The 18,614-nt window shown below is 36.2% G+C and overlaps 1 protein-coding gene across 1 annotated transcript in view; it reads left to right on the top strand.

Moving 5' to 3' along the window:
* Window positions 1-17,475, top strand: part of LOC140154398 (cubilin-like) — a 48,557-nt gene extending 31,082 nt beyond the window's left edge. Inside the window, 16 exon segments of the mRNA XM_072176966.1 lie at window positions 487-630; window positions 1,203-1,430; window positions 1,786-1,869; window positions 2,549-2,636; window positions 4,498-4,688; window positions 5,137-5,305; window positions 5,938-6,119; window positions 6,862-7,036; window positions 7,702-7,895; window positions 8,507-8,678; window positions 9,207-9,388; window positions 10,111-10,294; window positions 10,991-11,184; window positions 11,749-11,950; window positions 12,731-12,918; window positions 15,035-17,475. Of these exon segments, the coding sequence (XP_072033067.1) occupies window positions 487-630; window positions 1,203-1,430; window positions 1,786-1,869; window positions 2,549-2,636; window positions 4,498-4,688; window positions 5,137-5,305; window positions 5,938-6,119; window positions 6,862-7,036; window positions 7,702-7,895; window positions 8,507-8,678; window positions 9,207-9,388; window positions 10,111-10,294; window positions 10,991-11,184; window positions 11,749-11,950; window positions 12,731-12,918; window positions 15,035-15,217 (2,760 nt within the window). The 3' untranslated portion in view covers window positions 15,218-17,475.
* Window positions 17,476-18,614: the final 1,139 nt, after the last annotated feature.

Raw genomic sequence — 18,614 nt, 5'->3', positions numbered from 1 at the left:
CGGGAAAGAAGAAGCTGGGTTGCCAGTCTGATGAAGTGCTGTGTAGCAGCATGAAACTGTAACAAGGTATGTCACTAAATGGATTTGATAGTATGAATTCCCATCAAACAGTTATAATTGACAAGCCAGATGAAACTAATACAACAGATACTAGACTTGTTTGATTCCATTGACTATTTGTGATCGAAATATACACAACACCAATGACAGAAATCATCAACAAAAACAAGGACTTGTTTTTACTCGACCGTAAGTCACATCATCAACAGCTGGAAGTGACGTGGCACGGACCCACAGAATAGCAAATGAAATAGGGTTGCAAACACAGAGGTGGCAAGACGCAATATTCAAACATGTAACATTTTTGACCTAAGAGTAGAAATGGAGTCATATTCCAACCTCTTTTGTAACTTGGTCCAACTATTTGGGGTAGCACTTTTGAGTGAAATATACAAGAGTATATTGACAAATTTGCTTTTGTTTCAGATTGTGGATAACTTTGGTAATGACCTTCTAGTGCCGTTAAGTGGCCATCTGTACCCATTCTCATGTACATCTGCTAGCAATGAGTTAGCCTTATGGTACTACCCTCAGCCGCATAAAATCATATCTGATATACAGGTCAAGCTATAGACGTTTGTACAGCCCCTTCCAGCGGGTAAGTAATGTCATAAACCTAAAACTGTCTCCTTGTTATGTCTTGATATTCTTGGGCCAACCGACTAGCTTTGTCAAGCTTGCTGGGTAAGGTGGCAAATAAAATTACAGGAATTTCAACTTAATTGAGGCTTTAATGGGAAACGGTTGCAAACGAAGAGCTCTGCACGCCAACCTATGTAGGCTTATGGTCATGATCAAAATAAAGTGATATGGAGCCGTAAAAATTTGCCTATGAGACCATAAAATTATGCTTTTTACCTCTACAATATGTCATGTGAATCTGATCAGCATTTAGGGACCCTGTGCCATTTAGCCAGAAGTGCTCGGAGACTTGTTTCTGAAAAGAAAACGTGAAGCCCAGCATCAAGCAGACAAGGTACTCTCCATCTGTAGAACTGCCAAGTGCGTTCAGACTTACGATAAAGTAAGATTTTAAGTCAATTTAGAAAAACACCCATATATGATCTTCTGCTGAGAAAGAGAATAACAAAGTATGGTTCTAAGGTTTCATTGATGTATTAATATCACAAGTCTACTTACAGGTTAAGTTGAATAAATTCCATTTAATTTGTTTGCTTTTTAATCTAGGATGTCTGGAATTTTATGATGCTGAATTCTCTGGCTTCTTTGACTGGCCTTTATTAGCTATGCCTACCGGTAGTCAGAATTGCTTCACCATCATTCGAACACATCCAGTGTTGAACAGGAGAGTCACACTAACTTTTAGTAATCTAGTCTTGCAACTACTGGAATGTGATGCATACTTGCAGGTAAGTTGTATATTTATCTTGGGATGTGTTTTTTATGATACACAGAAAGTACAGGCTACAGCTCAGCAACAAAAAAATAATTTTATGCCTTTGGGTGATTCTGGATTTAAGATATGGAGGTCTTTGTCAATTATAAGATGTTGCACTGTTGATCATGTAATATTTGTGCATTCAGCTGCACATCGTTGCTATCATATCAGTATGAAGATTACTCCCTCAATATCCCAATTATGAGCTGAAGCAGCAAATGTCTTGCCATTTATCCCTCAGTCAGAATCGGCACACATCACATGCAGGAGGATGATTGTGTCCAGCAGTATATTCTGTATATTATATCTTGTCAATATTTTTGTAGGTACAAGATTCAACCACCTCAAGGAATGATAAGTACTGTACCACAGCACAAGTATCATTCACATGGACATCAGATACAAATGAGGTAAGCTACAAATTAATTAAAAAGTGTTGGGACACTTCAGGAACCATACATTGAAATGTACTCATTACAATATTGCTTGGAGTCAAATTGTCAGCAGTGATTTTCCATCTTCAGCATTGATTGGAGGGTCTTGTGAGGGATATGACTTCAAGGTTTCTTGCACTAAATTTGGAAAGGGGAAATAAGTATCCTAATACCTTTTTCCAAGATCATTAGTCTATGTTGCTCTGTTTCCAGCCTACACATTGATCTTCTAAGCTGATAACAATTGGACATTATCAATAATACTTCTCACACATCTAGGCAATTTTGAATTTTGCTTTCCTGCCAAAAAGTGGATCTCTGCCAAAACATTTTCAAACTAAGTTTTTTTATCATGACAGTAAATACACAAGGACTGGGCCAGCAAAAACCCTGACCTCTTACTCCAAAAAAGTAATTGTTTTGTTTAATTCATAGGGCCATTTTGGAAGTAAGCTCATCAGTTTCAGAACGAACAAACAAAAATCATTTAACCAAAAAGTGGGCAACTTGCCTCTGCAGCCCTGGTTGATTTGGTATGGTATTTATACCATTAGTGTTGATTAAGATTGCAGTTTTTGTGTATCCGAGGGAGACGGTGGTATAAAATTGTCCATTTTATGATTTCAATAATTGCTGCACATGTTTTTCATTTCAGGCTATTATAAAATTCTACCATGGACCACTACCAGCTTTACATCAGGTAGAGGCAGAATACCGCAGCCTCCAAAGAGTAGATCCACAATGTAAGTTTTACTTGGCCATGATTTTTAAATGGCGTTAATGCAATTAATATTTCAGTGAAACTGGATAATTACCAAAGAAAATGTAGTTTGGCAATATCTGTTTTTTCTTATTGGTAAATTGGGTTCCTGTAGGCAGTACCATCTGCAGTTTGAAAGTAGCGATGTTGTTTGTATTAGCCTCATCGGTGAAAGGCATCACACCAGTTGCTGTGCCTTTAAGGCAGGCTGCAAAATAACCTACCGGTTGCCTTGATGCCCTATTAATAGCTGCTATTCTTTAACATGTAATTGCCTTGTAAAATAGATGTGCCCTTTCAAAATTGCCTTGAAATGGGTACCCTTCAGAATCCTTATTTTACAGCCAAGGTTTGGTCATGATACCAGTTGTAGCGCCCACTTGGCAGTGAGTAGTTGCAACCATTTAGGAGTGTACAGTTTCTGTGATAGCATAGCTGGAAAGATCCTAGATTGGTCTTGCCTCATAATCTAAGGTTCATGGGGGTTGGCAGTTGCTCATATCACGGCCCTGCAAGGTGCTAACACTTCAAAGTGTTCATAGTTCTGGTCGCTAGGGTTCAAATCCCCGCACAGGCATGGAATCCTACGTAATATGTAGCATGTTCGCTTCCATCTAGCGATCAATAACCTGAATAACCATTGTGTAATTCAATTCAATGCACAAGCTCATACACATGTGGTTCTTTGATGTTAATCGCCTACAATATAACCCGTGATCAATAATGAACATTGGTCAAAAGACGAGCTTATTGAAGTGAAAAATTATGTACATGCAGATTCATCATTTATGCATATTGCCTTGAAAATCATAAAAAGCAACTGCTTGATCAACCCAAATGATTTTATTAGCGTTATTTCTAAACCAAATTTCAAAACCACAAAGTGTTTTACCTGACTTTTGACCCAGAAATGTATGAATTTGATGAGAAATTGTGATGAAAAATAATATTTTACAAGTCGGATTCAGAAAGAGAAAATCTCATTACACACGTTAATTACATCACAATCCAAACATAGATGGTTAAGTTCATGGAGAATGTTACAAACTGTTGTATGTTTTGCCATATTGTTTTTCTATAGGGAATAATGTTTTATCGTTAAAATCGGACATGAAAACTGATCAAAAACACAACAAAAACGTGCATCGCTATTTGTATGCATGAAACAAATTATAAGAATTGTACAGAAGTGACCTAACACTTATGAAGGCTGTATCTTGAGAAAGCGCATGGTCTGATGCTAGAATCTTGGCAAGGACACTCTGGTGAAATAAAGAAAAATATATGTGATTGATTTTGTGTGACTTTTGAGCGTTAAATGTTTCAAAATTTAAAAATGAACAAAATGCGAGTAACTATGATGTCATCAACATGACAATAATATTCATGATAAATAATTATTGCTCCCTAAAAAGAAATGGTTAACAAATGGTTTGAATACATCGCATCGACCTTATAGTAACTGTATCTAGAAATTTGTGCAAGTTACTTGTCAATTTTCGCCAGAAACGAGCTTTTTTCACGGTTACTGTCCAGCTCATTAGCGATATGGGATATTCTCTACCTCGAGTTTACTGCCCTCTGTTGACGACAGGGCTTCGAACTCTTATCAAGGCGATCTAAGAAGTGCAGGGCCGTGATATATGGTGCATCGGTTACTTTTCAAATACATATTTTTGTCTTGGGCCTCAGAATTTCCTCAGCCCTAGAGCTGAATGTATATATTTTCACAATTCCCTTAGAACCTTTAATGCACAGTTCTGAACATCAAATTGACTAAATACCTCATCTTTGAAAAAGAAAGTAGAATAATACTATTCATATCAATTGCTTGTTATATGCAGGGTACCAAGTCTTCACGGAGGATAGTGGTCATTTTTGGAGTCCCAATTATCCCAATCTGTATCCCAATGACATTCCTGTCGCTGAGTATCTGTTTCATGCCAATGCCTTTCAACTGGTTCTCATCGTTTTCACTGATTTTGGTGTAGAAGGACCCGATGTCAATGGAACTTGTCGAAATGACTATGTCAGGGTAAGCAATATTATTGTATTTACTGTAAATATAGGTCACTTTGGCATAGCACAATTGCAGTAGAATTAATTTTGTCACAGGCCATTCTTTGGTATTTACATTTTTGATAAGCGGGAAATCAAATTGAAGTATTGACGTTTTGCAGAATGCTTTAATTTATAGATGAGTTGAATTCTGGCGTTTTCCATTGTTTTTTGCCTGGCAGTATGCGCGCGCAGCAGTGCATCATATTTTGTTCAGGGCTTGTGTTTTTAAAACATCCGCCACATCACAATAATGCTATTGAACAGTGTAGTGGTTGCATGGGGTTCACTTAAGCATATCGATATACCAGTCCCTTGCCTTTGTTGATAAACATTGAGGTCAACTCATCTATATAGGTATAAATAATATGTCATGTCTTTTTGAATTGGCTAGTATTCATAACAATTTTTGTGTTCATTTGCAGCTTTATGATTTATTGGATCAGAGAAAGGATAATTACTGCAATGACCAGCCACCATTCGGATGGTGCTCCAGTGGCAATGAAGCTTTGGTGTCGCTAATAGTTGATAAGACAGCTCAAAAGAGAGGATTCTATGCTAACTATGCATTCTTGCCTCGCCCTGATCCAGCCGGTAAGTTTAGCAATGTAGGCATTGCTAAAAAAGAGTACCTTCTGTTGCATAAGCCCCAAATCCCTGTAGTATTATGGTAATTGGGCAGAAAAAATCTTGACTTTATATGACATTGTACATTTGAATTGAATGCATCATTTTGTTCATTTAGAAGAGAATAATCTTGAGTGCTCTGACCATATAGGGGTTCAACTAGATTGATTGATTGATTTTATTTGGTTCCATATAAAACAGAGCATTATAAAAATACAAATACATAAATATATATTATTACAAGTTTAAAATACATTACATATGACTTTAGACAAAATACAAAATATAAAGATATATAAAGTGAAGATAAAAATACACAAGGACCAATGTTTCAGGCTTATTTCCAATGGGGTCCGTAATAGAAAGATTTTGGCAGAGCATAAACAACAAAAGAAGAAAATAAGCACACATTGGACAACGGACCCCACTGGAAATTAGCCATTTCTGAGATGTTTCCTTATTGCACCCTTGATTTGATGGCAACACATTAACACATCTACATACAACTAAATATTGAAAAGAACTAGATGTTTACACTACTTTGATATTTACAAGGTATTGGCAACATTTTCCTAATTCAATTTGCCATTAATTTTCAGCATGTGGTGGTTTATTCAATAGTGACAGTGGTGAATTTAGCTCCCCCAACTATCCCCGTGCATACGGTAACAATCAGCTGTGTGTCTATGTGTTTCAAGTATCGTCTGATAAGAGGATTACTTTGCAGTTTGATCAGCTTGTAACTCAACCAGATGTTAAGTGTGAGAAAGATCATTTAGAGGTATGTTACTCTTAATCGACAAGTAAAAAACTAAATTTATTCCACTTTTATTTTAATTTTATTTGTTTTATATTTTGTGAACCAAGAAACTAAAAAAAATTGTGCATATTTCAGTATGCCATGTGATATTAACATAATATAAGTGCTATAATTTTACATCTACTTTGATGTTATTTTATCAGTGGTATACCGACCAGTGGAAGGGGACAAGCTTTCTCCGGGCTCAAAATATTAGGACAAATTTACCGAAATTTACCAAATTTGTGATACAGTATACATCTTTCTTTGGGATTGCTTGTTTCAGACCAAAATTTGCCTTAGTTAAGCTCATTTTAGCATTATAATTGAAAATGATGTGTAATCTGTGCAAATATTTTTAGTCCCAGTAATGTTATTCTGAGAGTTGTTCAGCATGATGACTTGTAATTTTGCCTGCCTTCGAAATTTGGTATGCCGCTGCACAGTATTGTTCTATTTTAAAACCCATTTGGTCCATCAATGTTAGTACATTACTGTATATCAAACAATAACTACAGGCCACTTAAATAATTTGTGTCCATCATGGAACACTCCGTACATGTTCAGCTTCGCAGGCTGCAACACACGTTTGTAGGGCACAGCTGGAACATCTCACGTCTTGGATAATATTATCAAGTAGAATGTGCCGTATGCGATAGGTATACTCCATAATGACCATTAATCATTTGAATGACCTTTATACAATACATGATTTAATCAACAGGTTCAGGATAAGATAACTGGTCGTAAAAATGTCTATTGTGGCACCGTTGGCGTGCCATTAACATGGACATCACAAGGCAATGTAATAGTGATGACCTTCATCTCAGATCTGACTGATTCTGCATACTCTGGTTTCACTGGCAGCTATACCATCAGCGACAGAGAAGACACGCAAAGTAAGGCCCAAATTGAAATTTGCAATTAATTGACAGTTAACAAAAATCAAAGTTTGGTTGTGGCCTTACACCACTGAGTCCCAGGTTCAAGCCCGCCATTCCCAAGGAGTGTATGTGCACTTGGTTTATCCCAATCCATGCTCTCTCTCGCAGATTTTCAGTGTGATTTTCAGTGTAAAAATTCAGTGAGTCTCTTCCTTGCATATGAGACATGCTGTGTCTGACCAAAGCACAGAGGCTTGATACATATTACATGGCATAAACTATCAAACAGATATGTTGTTCAAATGGTAATCAACCAACAAACAAAGAACTGTCAGCAATTTGTGTATAGTGATATAATACAGACCATAATTTAATTACATATTTGAATTTTAATTATGGTATTCTTTGGTTCACCGTAAGTTCGGTAGTAATGTCAATGCTTTTTCACGGTTGCCCTGCAAGCATGCCGACAAACTGTGAGTGTGTGTACGTTCTGCGCAATTAACATGCACGATTCTATACTGCGACCAGCGAAAAACGCACCTACGTCACTACCGAATTTGAGGCAAATCAATGTATAGTTAGTATTTCAGCTAATAATTAAAAAGGTTATACCAGTGTTTTGCAATATAGATAACATTCTGTTCAAATGTTTTGAAATTATTTTGCCCATTTTCCAGCATGTATTGAGGAATTTATGGCACAGTCTGGAACCATCAAATCGCCACGCTTTCCATCTGATTATTACAACAATGCCAACTGTCGCTACGAGATCACAGTAGACGAAGGATTTGCCATACAGTTGACATTTGTTGAATTTAACCTTGAACCAGTGAACCCAACAACAACATCTTGTGATTTTGATTATGTGGAGGTAATAAAAATATAAGGTGTAAATAAGATTGGATAAGTAATTAATTTCATTATCTCTCACCATAAAGCCATGGGAGGTTTAGGCCTAGCAACCTGGAATAGATAAGAATTTTTTGGTTTTACCAGTACTTTGAGTCATGGAAGCTTGCACGATATATTATTTTAATAACCATTTTTATTTTGGACAAAATTAGTTACAGTCCTGAAAACCTCCCTTATTCTAAAATGAGCGAAACTTGTTTACAAATTAAGTTTTGCGTAGTCCGCGTACTGCCATTGCATCTTACGTACTATTCTTAAAACGCACTTCATACGCGCAGCCTCAACAAGTGTGTTCGCAATGATGCAGCCACTATCTTCTATCGTGTGATAGATGACATCCAGTAACCAATGAAATTCAGTGCTTGCAAACTAAACAACAGCCACTAATAAATGTAAAGAACAGCCATCATGAAGCATGTGCAGTACATACAATATAGGCAGCACATGCACTTTGGGATCAAATACAGATATATTGTAATAATAGGTCCGAAATTGGAGAAAAAAATATTTGAATCACAGAAGCAAATATCATTTTTGGGAGCTTAATCATTATGTGTTTAATACTTGCAGATTTTAGATGGTAATGATGTTTCACAAGACAAGCTATGTGGTAGCAGAGGTCCATTTGAGAGGCGGATAATCAGTAATAAAGTCACTTTGATATTCTCTAGTGATTTCATCAGCTTCTACAAAGGATTTGTGGTTAATTATGAACAAGTTAGTCTCACAACACCACCACCAAGTAAGCCCCTTATTTTCATCCCATCTATTTCATACTCGTATGTAATTCATTCTGTTTTATAGTGCCACACCTATATATTGAAAAAGTATCCACACAAGTGCCTTTTGAGGGAATACTTTGATTCGATAATCAAATGATGGCAGTAGTTGCTCAGAATCGGACATTCTAGTCGAAATCCATACACTTGTACTCCCTACGGAAGACATGACCTTACTCTTCCATACAGGGAGTGTGAATAACAAATGGGCTTACCTGAATTGGTGACTCCATTTGAAATATACACCCCCTGTGATGGGACTAGGCTCATGCAAAATGCTCAAGCCAAGCTGGAAAGCTTATATAAGCATATTAAGCATGAAAAGCATGCTGGCCTGTATTAATAGAAAAGAAAGAAACAGAGTTGAAGGAAAAAGAGCAAGGATAAGAAAAGACACTCCCAACAAATCAGTTGATTGGAAAACAAAGCTCAAAATGTTTGAAGATTTTAATTTCGTATATCAGATTGAGGTGTATTATTTTCTATTTCAGGCTGTGACCAAGTATTTACCGGTACATCAGGTGTTTTCACCAGTCCTAATTACCCTGGAAATTATCCAGATAACACAGAATGCCGTATTGAAATCAATGTAGCTGACACACTACGTGTAAAGATCACATTCACTGATTTCAGCTTGGAAGGTTACCCCAACTGCCCTTATGACTATGTCAAGGTAAAGTAAAGAGTGTCTCTTTGTACTAAATTGAACTGTAGTTCTTTCGTAGGAGACTAGTCATCGGATACTGGGACAGATTTTTCAGCTGAGAATGTTGCACAGCGAGATGCACCTAGCAGATCATAAGAACAACAGCTGAAAACCTACTAATAGCCACTTGAAGTTCAAACTTTTCAAGCAGATCCAGCCTATAGAGGCCCTGCATTCTTTTATCGATTGGCTCCAAACAAAGGATTTGAACCGGTGTCCTTCACCGTGTTATGGCGGAGTGCAGTCCATTCAATCAAATGTTGTCATCAACCTATTTGATCGTAGTGCAGGGTTATGTGTGTGAGACGAACTGTCACGGTAGATTGCAATCATGCTTTTGTCCCGGCTTTTGTTGAATGCATTTGAGTAGTCCGCCATATTTACGGGATGATACGTCACATGCAAGGCCTCTATTGGACAATGATTAATTCTTTTGTCCATAGATTACTGAAATAGGCAGTGACTTACTTGTTGTATGGTGTGCAGGGGTGTGTGTGTGTGCATGGGAATGACCAAGTCCTGACTTATTTTCAAAATCGACTGAACTACAAGAAATGTGATCCAATATGTGAACATAATTATATTTAGGAGTAAACATAGCTGAAACCTTGAGATATTTTATGTTTGTAGCATTCTAATGTAAGTTCATGTCATATAGTTTGTTGATATTTTTTTCGTGTTAACTTAAGGTAACTGACATTGAGGAGGGAATCATGGAGAAATACTGTGGTCGAATTGATGGGCCTATTGAATGGCGCTCAGAGAGCCATAATGTATTAGTGTTATTTCACAGCGATGATAGAACACCATCATCTGGATTTACTGCCATCTATGAGACTGAGCCCATACCAGTTGGTGCCTTATCTCTTTCTGGTAGGCATAAGTTCTTGTTTCTTTCTTACACTATATCTTGTAATTCATAGTTATTGTTTTCCGAATACATTATTGCCTGCAATAGGGAAACTGCTACACGGCCATTAAATCAAAAAATTCCCATATGGTATGCAAAGCTATTGTGTCACCCACCCAACCCCTTAGGCAAAAGAATAAAATTTAAATATTGGGGAACAAAGTGAAAGTTTGTTCGTTAGGAGGCTGACCCCTCCCACCCCCCTCCTGAAATGTGAAATGTTGAAAAATTCAACCCAAAATGCAACTTTGACCAATATTTTAAATAGTGTTTTACAAACGTATTAAGACTTTTTGACCCCCTCCCGATTAACAAAAGTACTATCAAATTTATAGGACATTGTCGAACATGTGGTTTGTTCCCTTCGGTCCAAGGATGTTTGAGTTACCCATAGTTAACATCACATCAAACACCTCAATTATGATGTCCACAGCCATATAACAACCCAAGTTTCAAACTAGCAAAATCTTTTCAGCTAGAAATTAAGATAAACATAACACCCAAAGTCAGGAGTGTTCACCCATGTTTTTGTGAGACTACTCAGGACAAAGGTGGGGCATGTTACACAATTATGGGGTCAAGAAGTCTAGGATAGACTTCTGAACAATGAAAATAAAAGCATATTTGACTGCAAATGATTTTTCTTGCAATAATTTCAGGTTGTGGATCTGGTGGCCTTGTGGAAACAAGTGCCCAATTTGGTCAGCTGATATCACCTAACTATCCTCGTCCATACAGTTTGAATCAAAACTGTCGTGTGCGTATTACGCTGAGGCCAGAAAAAGCCTGCTTGATAACGTTCACGGAGTTTGCCTTGGAGGCTCATCCTAAATGTGCTTATGATTATGTAGAGGTAATTACCATATTTATATAATGTTTATTATTTGAATGGATGAAGTACCAATCTTTTGTACTAGGCATGCACTGATCAATTAATTACTCATAATCAATTGATCAAGTTTGATTCAGCTTTGTTCTCCATGGCTGCAATGTCACACCTAAATGGTCAGATTCCCTAGAGTGTGTCACCTTATCCAAGTTGCATCACTAAACTTACTGAATTAGTTACAGCCCTGAAAACCTCCCTAATTCTAAAATGAGCGAAACTTGTTTACAAATTAAGTTTTGCGTAGTCTGTTTACTGCAAAATTACTTTGGATTTAGATTATAATTGCTTATTATTGTCATGTGACAACACTGATAGACGAAAAACTTCATGCCAAACGTATGCTTTGTTTTGGCAGTATTTAAAAGTTTTGTCCTTTTGTAAATGTTAACTGCAAAACTGGTGTTTTAGGTGAAAACTGATGAATAAATCCTTGTCCTACTTAAGGGCAATACAGCAAAAATATTTTGCCTAGCTGTGGTTACTATAGTTTCATAGTACCTTCTCATCCGTAATAATTTCTGTTTGTAGCTTACCAGTTTCCCTGATGGTGCCTCTGAGCGTTTCTGTGGCACGCCCTTTGTTCCATTCACATGGCGGTCTACTGGAAACATATGCGAAGTGCATTTCAACAGCGATGCCTTTGTACCCTCACAAGGCTATAGAGGAAGCTTTGAAGCAGTGGAAGCAGTAGGTCGTATAACAGTAGCACCAACCACTGAGGCACCTACAGGTAGGTTTATAGACTCTACCCTTTAAATTGCACAAGGAAAGCAATAGTTTATATAACACTACCACCAACCACTGAGGCACCTGCGGGTTTATACTCTACTTTCAAATCTCACAAGGCAAAATGGTGCTGTGGAAACAATAGGTAGTAGAACACTAAACCTACCATGCCACTTGCAGGTAGGTTCTACATTCAAAATTTGTAAATCTCAAGATTGAGGTAAAATTGACACTGAATTAAGGTATCAAGCTGCAGAGTTGAAACTTTTTTGCAAGGTGCAGCCAAGTTTACAAAAGACAAGATCAAATTAGCATTAGTAGTATATTTCCAATGTTTAGGTTTTGGGAGTTCTATTATGGTTAAAAAGTAAAATATTAAAACAGGGAAAATCTGTTCCAACTGACCAGCGGGAATTGAAGGATGGATCCAAAAGGATACAAGAAAATTAAAATTAAGAAAATTAAAGAAATGCTGAAAATCATACAGCCTTTTAGGATTTAGGGCAAAAGCCACTGAGATCAATTAACTTTTATTTTAATATGCAGGAATACCATGTTATATGCAATATATATGTGCCTAACACTGGCATGAAGGGTCCTTACTACAAAAATTGCTCACCATAGACTAAAATGAGGGTCATGTTGGTGGAAACAGTTGATTTGACGTTTGTTTGTTTGTTTGTTTGCTTTAAAATAGATAAGTACTCCAGGTTGTGAACATAGGTATAACCTGTTTTTGTTTTGCCTTCATCTGACCTCATTGTATTGATATTCTATGTTTCAGCATCTGAGTGCAACCAGGAACTAAGTCACAAGTCTGGTACCTTCACCACACCCAACTATCCAGCTAAGTACCCACTGAATGCCAAATGTTCAACAAGAATACGGGTTCCAGAAGGTTTCCTTATTCAAGTTTCATTCAGACAATTTGATGTGGAAGATGAACCCAACTGTAACTGGGATTATGTTGAGGTAATCTTATGTGATGTGTCATGTCAAAAGGAGACACTTTTGGGCAGTATCGTAAATGGAGAAATAGCCAAAAATCTGTGATATTATTAATTTTAAAAATATTGTCTGATACTTTCAGACCGTAATATAACTGGCATATTGTCTTTTTTGAGACATTTTTCAAGGTAATTCCTACTCTCAACATTGTCAATAATATTTTTAAAGGTCGATATCTCAATTTCCAATTTTATAATACCATAACTTACAAACTCAATATCTTCGCTTACACGTGTTTTGAACTCGCCACCCTTAGCGTTACATCACAAATATTATGAACTTTTACACCAATCAAGTTTCAAATTAGAATATCTCCACAACTATCAACCCTAAACTAGCAAAAGTATACATTTTTGGAAAGCTGAAGGCAAAAGCAATTTAAATATACACATTTCAACTCACTGTACAGGGTGACCTTGAAGTTATACAGGGTGGAATAAAAAAAATCCAAATAAAAAATGGGTCATTTAATGCATTGCTTATTACTAACTTGCAGTTATAAACTGAAAGTAAACAACACTGATTTGGTTAGAGGTTAGGGGGAGCCTACTGACTCTGGAAGAAAAAAAATCACAGCTGTTTGGTAATCTCGGAATACAGGGTGTCCCAAAATATGTTCAAATTTTTTTACAATTCAACATATTTTGAACTGAAACATTTTACCCCTAACCCATACAAAAAAAGTAAGTCCATATTTAGATTCCTCATCAAATTTCCTCTCAGAAAATGTAAACTTTGACTATGATAGGATAAGTAATTAAAATTTACAGCAACTTTTAGATTTTGAAGACATCCGCATTGCTTACTACAGTGTTTAGTATTAAAACGGGTAGTTTTGTACATAAAAGTTTGCATTTTATAGACTAAACCAATCATAAAGAGTTAAAAATGATTAAAAACAATTAGCAGAATTAATAATCTTTCAAAAGAGCTCTTAACCATGTCTGTAGCCCATATGGATGCAAAGATATGATCAGTTGATTCAACGCACACACACAAAATCTTTATTTCCCATAGACTTTGCACATACCGCCACTGCCTCATCCACCACCGCCTCATCCACCACCTCGGTCATTCTGAACTCAAACAACTCTAACTCCACTATCTTAGCTGATAAACAATTCTCCTTTGGAGGTCTGTTAGGCCACTTATATAGCTACAAAATGACACCAAACACACTTCAATACCTTTTGTTTAAGCAGAGATATAACAATTTGAACGAGTCTCGATTTGGAAAAGCGTAACAACACCACCATTTTTGGGTGGCGAGTTCAAAACGTGTGGCCTTATATAGGAATGTCCTATTTCATTGGGGAAAACGGTGTTGTGGAGCAAAATATCTCTATATTTAAGATACGTAAAAACCTCAAAATTGATAACATGCCCAAAAGTGTCTCCTTTTGATATAACACGTCACATATGCTCAAGCTTACATCATTCATACTGGTGGTAATCTTAATTCTGAGCGTTACAGCTTATGGAAGACCAGTACATTTATATTACTGGAATTTCTTGAATAAATATAGAAAAATAAAATAAACCAGTTGATCAGGTACTAATTCAATCTGTTGAACACATACAGTCTCTTGAAAGCATACGATCAGTTCAAAGCATATGATCGGTTGAACACATTTGATCTGTTGAACGCATACAATGTGTTGAACTTATACAACATATACAATCTGTTGAACGCAATCTGTTGAATGCAATCTGTTGAACATATACAACATGTAGAAAGCATGCAATGTGTAGAACGCATATGCATAGAGTCAACACAATAAATAAGTCATGACCTTGTAGCCAAAGTGAGGGTTGATTTCAAAATCACCATAATAACCACAAGGTTGTTTTCTTTAATTCGAGATATCAGTGATGGTAAACAGAAATAACCAAGTTATGAAACCGATGTATGGTACAGATTAAAAGATTTAGTCCACCATTTTACCATTAACTTATTTGGTCACCTGTGCAAAAGGTATATATGTTCCTTGTTTCAAAGAGAATTGATTTTGCTGGAATATTTGGTTTTTCAAAAAGCAAGCAACACAATAACCCTGATACCCATCTTTCTTGCTTTCAGATTGTGGATAATGGTGCCGGTGGTGTCAAGACTAAACGTTTCTGTGGCAACTTCCAACAGAGCTTCACTCATACTTCCCTCAGTAATGACATAGAGGTCAAGCTTGTCAGTGATAATTACGAGTCAAAAACTGGTTATTTTGCAAGCTATAAGGCTGTTAGCAATATCGTTAACATTGGTTAGGCTAAGTTCAAATGATACTTAAAAGATGTTTCAAATTATGTTGATGGTGTTGCAAGTGTGCATGACTGTTGATGAATTGGGAGTATTTACCAAAACTGTTGCAGTATCATGAATGTGCTTATGCCTACACATTATGCAACCTCTTTGCTTTTAAATCTGTTTAGCATGATGTGCTGGTCCAGTGCTGGTTGTATCAGTGTAATATATAGTGTGAATCCTCCATATTTCTAAACTGCCCATATGCCATATTTTTATTTAAAAGGATTTGGTTGAAATAAAAGAGTATTTATTCAAAGAATTATTTAAAGATTGTTTATATATATTTTGTAATATTACTTTCTATAATATAAGTTAATAGTTAACTTTTGAGAAGACATTTTCTATGACAAGTTGTGTTTCATTTGTAATTATAGTCCAGTTTCCCTGCAAAAAAGGAATAGAACCACTCAATTATCCTGTGATGATCCTCTATTGATAGAGCTATACACAGGGTGTGAAATGGGTGCCAACAGGTTCCATAATAACATTGTTCCCTAATATTTCTCTATCAGTTGTTTTTTCTTTTGTGGTTATTATCATTGGGGTGGACTTGGCCAGCAGGAAGTAAAATTAACTAAAGGGGTAATAAATTACATGTAATTGAGCTTTTTTTATATCATATGTGATGCGATCAAGCAAAATCAGTCGGAACTCAGAAATATTAAATTTTCAGTTTCTTACAGGATAGTAAAAAGCATTTCGCAGAAAACACCATTAAAACTAAGCAACCAGTTCCAAAGATATGGGCAATTAAAGCGTTCCCAAAACAAGAGGAAACAAAAGGAAATATTAACTTTGTTTGGCTGTATCTCAAAATCAATATTTCCGAGTTCCGACTGATTTTGCTTGATCGCATCACCTATGTTTGCAGCTTTGTGATACATCTTTATATGATGGACGATATGGTACAGTGGGATCTTGTTAATACATTATTATGTTTTGATGAATCCAAGTGTGTGAAAACATTGGACCCAAAACATAATGATAAAATTAGATGCTTTACGCCCAATATTTAATGGTCTCGCTATGAGTTTAAAAATATTTGACTCGACTATGTCTCGTCCAATATGTTCGTAGCTCGACCAATAAATAATGGGCTCAATCGATCCAATTATTTTTGCAATACAATCATTGAATATTCTAGTATATGTATGTACAGGTTCATTAATAGAATTGAAGGCATGATCATGTCATATCAAATCTATTAATGAACCCCTAATTAATAAAACTATTTCATACACAACCAAGACACAATTGGAAGATGTCCATTTGTAAAGATTATCATTTTACAGTTGTCTGAAATGGGGACGATTACTACTTACTGCATTAGTCTGAAATGGGGACAATTAACACTTGCTGCATAAAGTGCTTTGCTGGACTACTGTATAGCAGGATATGTTAGCAGTTTTTTCATGATTTTAACCATTTAGAACAGTTTGGGTTTCTTTAATTAGCTATTTCAAATAGAGCTCACATTAATTTAAAGTGTTTGGGTCAAAACAATTTGTGCTTTTAAATTGGTGGTTCTAAAATTGACCGAAAAATTTTTGACATTTTTTCTCTGTATAGATAATCCAATGAATTTTTTGAGAAGAGTGTTCTGAATATCTTGAATATTGTGATGGGGGGATACTCAGTGGTAGAAGATTAATTTAAGGTGGATATTTTTTTTCATGTAATTAACTTGGTATTAGAATATATATAGGCCTACTTCAATTGTTGTGTATGAAAAGATCAATGTGTGCAGACCTTTAAATTTAGTACCGTAAAGATTCACCTAATGGCACACATGGGCTCGTTTGCCTTGGGGTAAATTCCACATACAAATAGAGCTCCTTCTGAAAATCCCAAGAAGAATTAAGGGCATTTGCCCTTATTTGCTGGTGGGATGTTTACAGGAGGGCACTTCTAGTTTGTGCTTCAAATTCCAGTTATGTCAAGGGAGCCCATATGCGCCATTAGGTGAATCTTTACGGTATATAGTGTCATGTCGGTATTTCATGATTAACTGTAATTTATTAATTGGCAATAATATCAATGGTCATTATACGGATGTGTTTTTGTATTATAAGCCATGTTGTCAGCAATAAATATCTGCAGGGCATTGCAAGCAATCATTGTGTGAAAGACAAAGTGTTGTTATTGCAGGGCCTTAAATACATTGGGCATTTGTAATGCGCCGTTTCATTTTGACCATCGAACAGATCAAGGCCTTCCCTGTCATATTTTACACCACCACCACTAATCAATTGCCTGATGATGGTATCAGATGCAACATAGCAAAGGGAGCTGGAAATCTAGTTCCAGTTTCTGATTAAAGGAAGTCTCCAGCAATCGCAACATTATGCCTGATATGTTAGGAAAATTATTATCAAGCACAAATGGTTTTATTTTTTTAAATTCATTGACTATAAAAAATTAATAAACAGCCAGGGAGCACAACGGGCTCCGACTCGTAATCAGAAGGTTGCGCCTATTGCACGCCTTTTTGAAAATGTTCCAAAAAGAAAGTTATTAATATTTATTTTCAATTCCAAAGTTGATACATCCTGTGCTGCAGAAAAGATGGTCTATAAGGCCAAAAATTATTATGTTTTGTTGCCCTCAGAGACCAGGTGTTTTTTTTCAATCACTTTTTCAGAAAAAAACCTTACATTTGGACAGTATCAAGGACATTTTATATTTGTCATTCACTTATTTTATTTATTACATGCATATTTGATTAAAAATAAGGAATGTTTCCATTTAAATGCAGTCCAAAAATGCACAATATTTTTACCGTAAAATGATCAAGCATTTGTCAATACTAACATTTTGGAGGGATAATAGAGGAAGAGCCCATGAAAAAAAAAGGATTGACCTACCGACCCTCCAAATTTTTGTCTTGAAAGGGCAACCAAACAATTTTTTTTGCCTAATACAAGTTCAGACAGAGTGCAAAATCTTGATTTGTCCAAAACTCGTGTTACACATCTCTTGAATAAGCAAACCAGGCAGCACTGCACCATTAATTAACCCTGTATGCTGCCCTTTTTCACGCACCTATCACAAGTTGCCATTACTTGATAAGCTGCCGTATTCCTCTACAAGTGCTAATTCAAGACAATGTGTATGTAACATGAATTCAACAGACATCCAGATTCAGCAGTCTACCAAACTCATACGTAATAAATCGGTTTAACTACCATTGCAATAGGTGAAAACAATTTTGAATATATCGCGCTGCACTACAAGTAGGTTACACTCATCACCTGGGTATGTCTGCAATCATAGATTGAATACAATACTGGTACCACATGAACGTATCAGTGCAGCGCGGTATATTCAAAAATTGTTTTCACCTATTGCTATGGTAGTT

The sequence above is a fragment of the Amphiura filiformis genome, chromosome 6 (genome assembly GCF_039555335.1).
Source record: "Amphiura filiformis chromosome 6, Afil_fr2py, whole genome shotgun sequence".
In the NCBI taxonomy this organism is placed as follows: domain Eukaryota; kingdom Metazoa; phylum Echinodermata; class Ophiuroidea; order Amphilepidida; family Amphiuridae; genus Amphiura; species Amphiura filiformis.
This window is presented reverse-complemented; position numbering and strand designations above follow the sequence as displayed.